General features: G+C 46.8%; 1 protein-coding gene across 4 annotated transcripts in view; it reads right to left on the reverse strand.

Moving 5' to 3' along the window:
• LOC142097611 (putative E3 ubiquitin-protein ligase UNKL) overlaps positions 1–1,564 on the reverse strand; it is a 49,930-nt gene extending 48,366 nt beyond the window's left edge. For 2 of the 4 annotated variants that reach the window (XM_075179609.1, XM_075179607.1), the window contains exon 1: positions 1,241–1,564. In XM_075179609.1, the coding sequence (XP_075035710.1) occupies positions 1,241–1,356 (116 nt within the window). In that variant the 5' untranslated portion in view covers positions 1,357–1,564. The other 2 variants (XM_075179608.1, XM_075179610.1) reach the window with 2 other exon arrangements.
• Positions 1,565–11,095: the final 9,531 nt, after the last annotated feature.

The raw sequence follows: 11,095 nt of genomic DNA on the forward strand, positions 1-11,095 counted from the left end.
AAAATGCAGTTACCTTTTGAAAAAGTCCATATGTTAACCTTTCTGTTTTAAAGTCTAGCTATGGAGTACTGCATTTCTGGCAATGGATTGGTACAGAAAAGCAGAAAGTGTTTGGCTGCACTTTGTAACATTGTGAAAGGTGTAGGTAGCCACTAAAACACCATAAAATTTACCTAGTGATTTTTGTACATTAAACACCAAGAAAATGGTTGCATTTCAAAGTGTTGGGACATGTATTTTAGACACACAAAACATTTTGCACAAGAGGATCAACGACATAATGTAAATGTATGGCTCCCTCTTCCATTGAAAGCATTAGCCAGCTGCTACAGAAGAGACTGGTGTACATTAAATTGCTTGTTTTATGGACATGACGATTTGTTGAAGACCTTACGTTCACACCAATGGAATTTAGACATTAACATAGAAATCAATGGGGAATGCAAGCAGATGGTGACAGACAGAGCATGTTTCTCGATCCCCTGCTGTAAGCTAGAGGGAGAGAGGCCGGTTAATGAGCCGAGGACCCAGGAATGAAAGCATTGTTTGGAAATATTGTCATCTTGCTGGATGGAGGGAAAGATTTTCTATTTAAAGGGAGAAGCTGCACGGGAACGAGCAGGCGCCACTCGCAGTGCTATTCTCAGAGACGACTTGCGATGTGCTGACGTGCAACAAGACTGTTAGAGAAGTAACTCTGCGCTACGCAAACAGCGCAACGTCTCTGCAAGCAGAATCGAGCAGAGCAAGCACCGGACTGGGAGCGCGGCGGTACCGCTATACCGGAGAACAATAACCAGCACACGAGGGACTCGCGTACCCCATGCTAAGTAATGACGTTAATTGATAATTAGAAAATATAAATACAACGTGCTTCTTGATAAAAGCCAGCAGCGAGCGCCGAAATTGGACCCGCTTCCCGCCCCGTGTCCCTCACTTACGTGTAGTGAGTCGGTTTCTCGGTCTGCGGGGAGCCGTTCAGCGCCGTTTTCGAAACCGACGGCATTTTCAGTCAAAACAAACATGTGCGCATGCGCGGGAATCTGGGAGCCAGCACTCGCCACGCCCATCTCCCTGACTGACAGCTGCTGACTTCATTATCCACTCCCTCTACTGAGTGACAGCGACATCTATGTTACACCCTCTTTCCGACAGCACCGCCCTCACCCATACCGCCTCTGACTGGAAGTGTCGTCCTCAGCCGCCGCTCCTTCTAGCCTGGCCATTGCATTTTGCTCACCCTGAGTGACTGGACTGCACTCTGTCCCTCCGTCCACTGACAGCACTGCCGTTAGCCACACCTTCCGGGCATTCAGGCCCCGCCCTTATGTACTCCCGATCTGTTGTATGGCTCATTCCCCACAGTGACCGTTATTTACTGGCTGATGTCTGTCGTCTCTCTCCAATTTACCACTCGCTGCAATCATTATACACATCCCCGCTAATACACCCCGTCATCCCGCCAACTCTGCCTCAGTAGATGTGCTAATATCACCACGCCAACCGCTGCTGTGACATGCACTACTCGGCTCGCCTTCACTATTATGTACGCCACTCCAGGCTACTGCTCGATGCCCCTCCCCCTTACTAGTGACACCGCCCCCGCCACTATCGGCATCCCTCCCATTGTTACATACCACCACTCCCCGTCATGTATATACAGCTCCCCCTCAGTGTACGTATCATCCCTTCTCTACATATATACAGCTCCCCCTAAGTGTATATACCACTCCTTCCCTCATCACATATATACAGCTTCCCCTCAGTGTACATACCACCCCTTCTCTACATATATACAGCTCCCCCTCAGTGTACGTATCATCCCTTCTCTACATATATACAGCTCCCCCTCAGTGTACATACCACCCCTTCCCTTATCACATATATACAGCTCCCCCTCAGTGTATATACTACCCCTTCTCTACATATATACAGCTCCCCCTCAGTGTATGTATCATCCCTTCTCTACATATATACAGCTCCCCCTAAGTGTATATACCACTCCTTCCCGCATCACATATATACAGCTTCCCCTCAGTGTACATACCACCCCTTCTCTACATATATACAGCTCCCCCTCAGTGTACATACCACCCCTTCTCTACATATATACAGCTCCCCCTCAGTGTACATACCACCCCTTCTCTACATATATACAGCTCCCCTCAGTGTACATACCACCCCTTCTCTACATATATACAGCTCCCCCTCAGTGTACATACCACCCCTTCTCTACATATATACAGCTCCCCCTCAGTGTACATACCACCCCTTCTCTACATATATACAGCTCCCCTCAGTGTACATACCACCCTTTCTCTACATATATACAGCTCCCCTCAGTGTATATACTACCCCTTCTCTACATATATACAGCTCCCCATCAGTGTACATACCACCCCTTCTCTACATATATACAGCTTCCCCTCAGTGTACATACCACTCCTTCCCTCATCACATATATACAGCTCCCCTCAGTGTACATACCACTCCTTCTCTACATATATACAGCTCCCCTCAGTGTACATACCACCCCTTCTCTACATATATACAGCTCCCCCTCAGTGTACATACCACCCCTTCTCTACATATATACAGCTCCCCCTCAGTGTACGTATCGTCCCTTCTCTACATATATACAGCTCTCCCTCAGTGTACGTATCATCCCTTCTCTACATATATACAGCTCCCCCTCATTGTACGTATCATCCCTTCTCTACATATATACAGCTCCCCCTCAGTGTATATACCACTCCTTCCCGCATCACATATATACAGCTTCCCCTCAGTGTACATACCACCCCTTCTCTACATATATACAGCTCCCCATCAGTGTACATACCACCCCTTCTCTACATATATACAGCTCCCCCTCAGTGTACATACCACCCCTTCTCTACATATATACAGCTCCCCTCAGTGTACATACCACCCCTTCTCTACATATATACAGCTCCCCCTCAGTGTATATACCACCCCTTCTCTACATATATACAGCTCCCCATCAGTGTACATACCACCCCTTCTCCACATATATACAGCTCCCCTCAGTGTACATACCACCCCTTCCCTCATCACATACATACAACTCCCCTCAGTGTACATACCACCACTTCTCTACATATATACAGCCCCCCCTCAGTGTACATACCACCCCTTCTCTACATATATACAGCTCCCCCTCAGTGTACATACCACCCCTTCTCTACATATATACAGCTCCCCCTCAGTGTACATACTACCCCTTCTCTACATATATACAGCCCCCCCTCTGTACATACCACCCCTTCTCTACATATATATACAGCTCCCCCTCAGTGTACATACCACCCCTTCTCTACATATATACAGCTCCCCCTCAGTGTACATACCACCCCTTCTCTACATATATACAGCTCCCCCTCAGTGTACATACCACCCCTTCTCTACATATATACAGCCCCCCCTCAGTGTACATACCACCCCTTCTCTACATATATACAGCTCCCCTCAGTGTACATACCACCCCTTCTCTACATATATACAGCTCCCCTCAGTGTACATACCACCCCTTCTCCACATATATACAGCTCCCCTCAGTGTACATACCACCCCTTCTCTACATATATACAGCTTCCCCTCAGTGTATATACCACCCCTTCTCTACATATATACAGCTCCCCCTCAGTGTACATACCACCCCTTCTCTACATATATACAGCTCCCCCTCAGTGTACATACCACCCCTTCTCTACATACATACAACTCCCCTCAGTGTACATACCACCACTTCTCTACATATATACAGCCCCCCCTCAGTGTACATACCACCCCTTCTCTACATATATACAGCTCCCCTCAGTGTACATACCACCCCTTCTCCACATATATACAGCTCCCCTCAGTGTACATACCACCCCTTCTCTACATATATACAGCTTCCCCTCAGTGTATATACTACCCCTTCTCTACATATATACAGCTCCCCCTCAGTGTATGTATCATCCCTTCTCTACATATATACAGCTTCCCCTCAGTGTACATACCACCCCTTCTCCACATATATACAGCTCCCCTCAGTGTACATACCACCCCTTCTCTACATATATACAGCTCCCCCTCAGTGTATATACTACCCCTTCTCTACATATATACTGCTCCCCCTCAGTGTATGTATCATCACTTCTCTACATATATACAGCTCCCCCTCAGTGTACATACCACTCCTTCTCCACATATATACAGCTCCCCTCAGTGTACATACCACCCCTTCTCCACATATATACAGCTCCCCTCAGTGTACATACCACCCCTTCTCTACATATATACAGCTTCCCCTCAGTGTATATACTACCCCTTCTCTACATATATACAGCTCCCCCTCAGTGTATGTATCATCCCTTCTCTACATATATACAGCTTCCCCTCAGTGTACATACCACCCCTTCTCCACATATATACAGCTCCCCTCAGTGTACATACCACCCCTTCTCTACATATATACAGCTCCCCCTCAGTGTATATACTACCCCTTCTCTACATATATACTGCTCCCCCTCAGTGTATGTATCATCACTTCTCTACATATATACAGCTCCCCCTCAGTGTACATACCACCCCTTCCCTTATCACATATATACAGCTCCCCCTCAGTGTACTTACCACCCCTTCCCTCATCACATATATACAGCTCCCCCTCAGTGTATATACTACCCCTTCTCTACATATATACAGCTCCCCCTCAGTGTATGTATCATCCCTTCTCTACATATATACAGCTCCCCCTAAGTGTATATACCACTCCTTCCCGCATCACATATATACAGCTTCCCCTCAGTGTACATACCACCCCTTCTCTACATATATACAGCTCCCCCTCAGTGTACATACCACCCCTTCTCTACATATATACAGCTCCCCCTCAGTGTACATACCACCCCTTCTCTACATATATACAGCTCCCCCTCAGTGTACATACCACCCCTTCTCTACATATATACAGCTCCCCTCAGTGTACATACCACCCTTTCTCTACATATATACAGCTCCCCTCAGTGTATATACTACCCCTTCTCTACATATATACAGCTCCCCATCAGTGTACATACCACCCCTTCTCTACATATATACAGCTTCCCCTCAGTGTACATACCACTCCTTCCCTCATCACATATATACAGCTCCCCTCAGTGTACATACCACTCCTTCTCTACATATATACAGCTCCCCTCAGTGTACATACCACCCCTTCTCTACATATATACAGCTCCCCCTCAGTGTACATACCACCCCTTCTCTACATATATACAGCTCCCCCTCAGTGTACGTATCGTCCCTTCTCTACATATATACAGCTCTCCCTCAGTGTACGTATCATCCCTTCTCTACATATATACAGCTCCCCCTCATTGTACGTATCATCCCTTCTCTACATATATACAGCTCCCCCTCAGTGTATATACCACTCCTTCCCGCATCACATATATACAGCTTCCCCTCAGTGTACATACCACCCCTTCTCTACATATATACAGCTCCCCATCAGTGTACATACCACCCCTTCTCTACATATATACAGCTCCCCCTCAGTGTACATACCACCCCTTCTCTACATATATACAGCTCCCCTCAGTGTACATACCACCCCTTCTCTACATATATACAGCTCCCCCTCAGTGTATATACCACCCCTTCTCTACATATATACAGCTCCCCATCAGTGTACATACCACCCCTTCTCTACATATATACAGCTCCCCCTCAGTGTACGTATCATCCCTTCTCCACATATATACAACTCCCCTCAGTGTACATACCACCACTTCTCTACATATATACAGCCCCCCCTCAGTGTACATACCACCCCTTCTCTACATATATACAGCTCCCCCTCAGTGTACATACCACCCCTTCTCTACATATATACAGCTCCCCCTCAGTGTACATACTACCCCTTCTCTACATATATACAGCCCCCCCTCTGTACATACCACCCCTTCTCTACATATATACAGCTCCCCCTCAGTGTACATACCACCCCTTCTCTACATATATACAGCTCCCCCTCAGTGTACATACCACCCCTTCTCTACATATATACAGCTCCCCCTCAGTGTACATACCACCCCTTCTCTACATATATACAGCCCCCCCTCAGTGTACATACCACCCCTTCTCTACATATATACAGCTCCCCTCAGTGTACATACCACCCCTTCTCTACATATATACAGCTCCCCTCAGTGTACATACCACCCCTTCTCCACATATATACAGCTCCCCTCAGTGTACATACCACCCCTTCTCTACATATATACAGCTTCCCCTCAGTGTATATACCACCCCTTCTCTACATATATACAGCTCCCCCTCAGTGTACATACCACCCCTTCTCTACATACATACAGCTCCCCCTCAGTGTACATACCACCCCTTCTCTACATACATACAACTCCCCTCAGTGTACATACCACCACTTCTCTACATATATACAGCCCCCCCTCAGTGTACATACCACCCCTTCTCTACATATATACAGCTCCCCTCAGTGTACATACCACCCCTTCTCCACATATATACAGCTCCCCTCAGTGTACATACCACCCCTTCTCTACATATATACAGCTTCCCCTCAGTGTATATACTACCCCTTCTCTACATATATACAGCTCCCCCTCAGTGTATGTATCATCCCTTCTCTACATATATACAGCTTCCCCTCAGTGTACATACCACCCCTTCTCCACATATATACAGCTCCCCTCAGTGTACATACCACCCCTTCTCTACATATATACAGCTCCCCCTCAGTGTATATACTACCCCTTCTCTACATATATACTGCTCCCCCTCAGTGTATGTATCATCACTTCTCTACATATATACAGCTCCCCCTCAGTGTACATACCACTCCTTCTCCACATATATACAGCTCCCCTCAGTGTACATACCACCCCTTCTCCACATATATACAGCTCCCCTCAGTGTACATACCACCCCTTCTCTACATATATACAGCTTCCCCTCAGTGTATATACTACCCCTTCTCTACATATATACAGCTCCCCCTCAGTGTATGTATCATCCCTTCTCTACATATATACAGCTTCCCCTCAGTGTACATACCACCCCTTCTCCACATATATACAGCTCCCCTCAGTGTACATACCACCCCTTCTCTACATATATACAGCTCCCCCTCAGTGTATATACTACCCCTTCTCTACATATATACTGCTCCCCCTCAGTGTATGTATCATCACTTCTCTACATATATACAGCTCCCCCTCAGTGTACATACCACTCCTTCTCCACATATATACAGCTCCCCCTCAGTGTACATACTACCCCTTCTCTACATATATACAGCTCCCCCTCAGTGTATGTATAATCCCTTCTCTACATATATACAGCTCCCCCTCAGTGTACATACCACTCCTTCCCTCATCACATATATACAGCTCCCCTCAGTGTACATACCACCCCTTCTCTACATATATACAGCTCCCCCTCAGTGTATGTATAATCCCTTCTCTACATATATACAGCTCCCCCTCAGTGTACATATCACTCCTTCCCTCATCACATATATACAGCTACCCCTCAGTGTACATACCACCCCTTCCTTCATCACATATATACAGCTCCCCCTCAGTGTACATACCACCCCTTCCCTCATCACATATATATACAGCCCCCCCTCAGTGTATATACCACCCCTTCTCTACATATATACAGCTCCCCCTCAGTGTACGTATCATCCCTTCTCCACATATATACAGCTCCCCCTCAGTGTACATACCACTCCTTCCCTCATCACATATATACAGCTCCCCTCAGTGTACATACCACCCCTTCTCTACATATATACAGCTCCCCCTCAGTGTACATACCACCCCTTCTCTACATATATACAGCTCCCCATCAGTGTACATACCACCCCTTCTCTACATATATACAGCTCCCCCTCAGTGTATGTATCATCCCTTGTCTACATATATACAGCTCCCCCTCAGTGTATATACTACCCCTTCTCTACATATAAACAGCTCCCCTCAGTGTACATACCACCCCTTCTCTACATATATACAGCTCCCCTCAGTGTACATACCACCCCTTCTCTACATATATACAGCTCCCCCTCAGTGTATATACTACCCCTTCTCTACATATATACAGCTCACCCTCAGTGTACATACCACCCCTTCTCCACATATATACAGCTCCCCCTCAGTGTACATACTACCCCTTCTCTACATATATACAGCTCCCCCTCAGTGTATATACTACCCCTTCTCTACATATATACAGCTCCCCCTCAGTGTATGTATCATCCCTTCTCCACATATATACAGCTCCCCCTCAGTGTATGTATAATCCCTTCTCTACATATATACAGCTCCCCCTCAGTGTACATACCACTCCTTCTCCACATATATACAGCTCCCCCTCAGTGTACATACTACCCCTTCTCTACATATATACAGCTCCCCCTCAGTGTATGTATAATCCCTTCTCTACATATATACAGCTCCCCCTCAGTGTACATACCACTCCTTCCCTCATCACATATATACAGCTCCCCTCAGTGTACATACCACCCCTTCTCTACATATATACAGCTCCCCCTCAGTGTATGTATAATCCCTTCTCTACATATATACAGCTCCCCCTCAGTGTACATACCACTCCTTCCCTCATCACATATATACAGCTACCCCTCAGTGTACATACCACCCCTTCCTTCATCACATATATACAGCTCCCCCTCAGTGTACATACCACCCCTTCCCTCATCACATATATATACAGCCCCCCCTCAGTGTATATACCACCCCTTCTCTACATATATACAGCTCCCCCTCAGTGTACGTATCATCCCTTCTCCACATATATACAGCTCCCCCTCAGTGTACATACCACTCCTTCCCTCATCACATATATACAGCTCCCCTCAGTGTACATACCACCCCTTCTCTACATATATACAGCTCCCCCTCAGTGTACATACCACCCCTTCTCTACATATATACAGCTCCCCATCAGTGTACATACCACCCCTTCTCTACATATATACAGCTCCCCCTCAGTGTATGTATCATCCCTTGTCTACATATATACAGCTCCCCCTCAGTGTATATACTACCCCTTCTCTACATATAAACAGCTCCCCTCAGTGTACATACCACCCCTTCTCTACATATATACAGCTCCCCTCAGTGTACATACCACCCCTTCTCTACATATATACAGCTCCCCCTCAGTGTATATACTACCCCTTCTCTACATATATACAGCTCCCCCTCAGTGTATGTATCATCCCTTCTCCACATATATACAGCTCCCCCTCAGTGTATGTATAATCCCTTCTCTACATATATACAGCTCCCCCTCAGTGTACATACCACTCCTTCCCTCATCACATATATACAGCTCCCCCTCAGTGTACATACCACCCCTTCCCTCATCACATATATACAGCTCCCCCTCAGTGTACATACCACCCCTTCTCTACATATATACAGCTCCCCCTCAGTGTACGTATCATCCCTTCTCCACATATATACAGCTCCCCCTCAGTGTACATACCACTCCTTCCCTCATCACATATATACAGCTCCCCTCAGTGTACATACCACTCCTTCCCTCATCACATATATACAGCTCCCCTCAGTGTACATACCACTCCTTCCCTCATCACATATATACAGCTCCCCTTAGTGTACATACCACCCCTTCTCTACATATATACAGCTCCCCTCAGTGTACATACCACTCCTTCCCTCATCACATATATACAGCTCACCCTCAGTGTACATACCACCCCTTCTCTACATATATACAGCTCCCCTCAGTGTACATACCACTCCTTCCCTCATCACATATATACAGCTCCCCCTCAGTGTACATACCACCCCTTCCCTCATCACATATATACAGCTCCCCCTCAGTGTACATACCACCCCTTCTCTACATATATACAGCTCCCCCTCAGTGTACGTATCATCCCTTCTCCACATATATACAGCTCCCCCTCAGTGTACATACCACTCCTTCCCTCATCACATATATACAGCTCCCCTCAGTGTAAATACCACTCCTTCCCTCATCACATATATACAGCTCCCCTCAGTGTACATACCACTCCTTCCCTCATCACATATATACAGCTCCCCTCAGTGTACATACCACTCCTTCCCTTATCACATATATACAGCTCCCCTCAGTGTACATACCACTCCTTCCCTTATCACATATATACAGCTCCCCCTCAGTGTACATACCACCCCTTCCCTCCACATATATACAGCTCCCCCTCAGTGTACATACCACCTCTTCCCTCCACATATATACAGGCCCGGCGCTCCCATTAGGCAAGGTTAGGCACTTGCCTAGGGCGCCGGGCTCTGGAGGGCGCCACAGAATACTAAATGACTTTAAAATTGTGCGGCGACCGCTGACCATACCTGTCAAGGCCGCCGCACAGCATTCAGATGCACGGGGAGGGGGAAAGAGGCTATTTTGTCACCACCGCCGCCTCTCTGCTCCGTCTCCTCCCCTCCACTTACTAGTGTCAGTGAGTGGAGGGGAGGAGACGTGTCAGTGAGTGGAGGGGAGGCGGTGGTGAGACAAGGTAAGGAGAGACGGGGTGAGGGGGGAGGAGGGCGGCGATTTTTGCGGGTGGGGGGGGCGCCGATTTTTAAAAAATGCCTAGGGCGCTATGGATCCTAGCACCGGCCCTGCCTATGACCAACAGACAACAGGAACATCGCTAGCCCTGGACCAATGAAGACCTCTCTTGGTGTTATTGGTGCATATTTGTGACATCACTGTTTATGTTAATTCAAACTGCATATAAGCAAGCTCCTGTGCCATTGTTAAATCTATATCTTCCTGACTACAAACTACATGGACCTGGGCCCAGGACGCGCTAGCGGAAACGTAATGTATTCGTTTTTTATACTTTCCTGTTTATTGTTATACCTGTTATGCGTCATAATGGCTTGCTGTAAATCCTGCTATCTATTGCTATTAAATCTCTTTGTGCATTGAAACCACAATAATCGCATTGGACAATGTTTATTGGTAAGCGACAAAACAAACATAACAATACAGC

This window comes from Mixophyes fleayi, chromosome 7 (genome assembly GCF_038048845.1).
Source record: "Mixophyes fleayi isolate aMixFle1 chromosome 7, aMixFle1.hap1, whole genome shotgun sequence".
NCBI lineage: Eukaryota > Metazoa > Chordata > Amphibia > Anura > Limnodynastidae > Mixophyes > Mixophyes fleayi.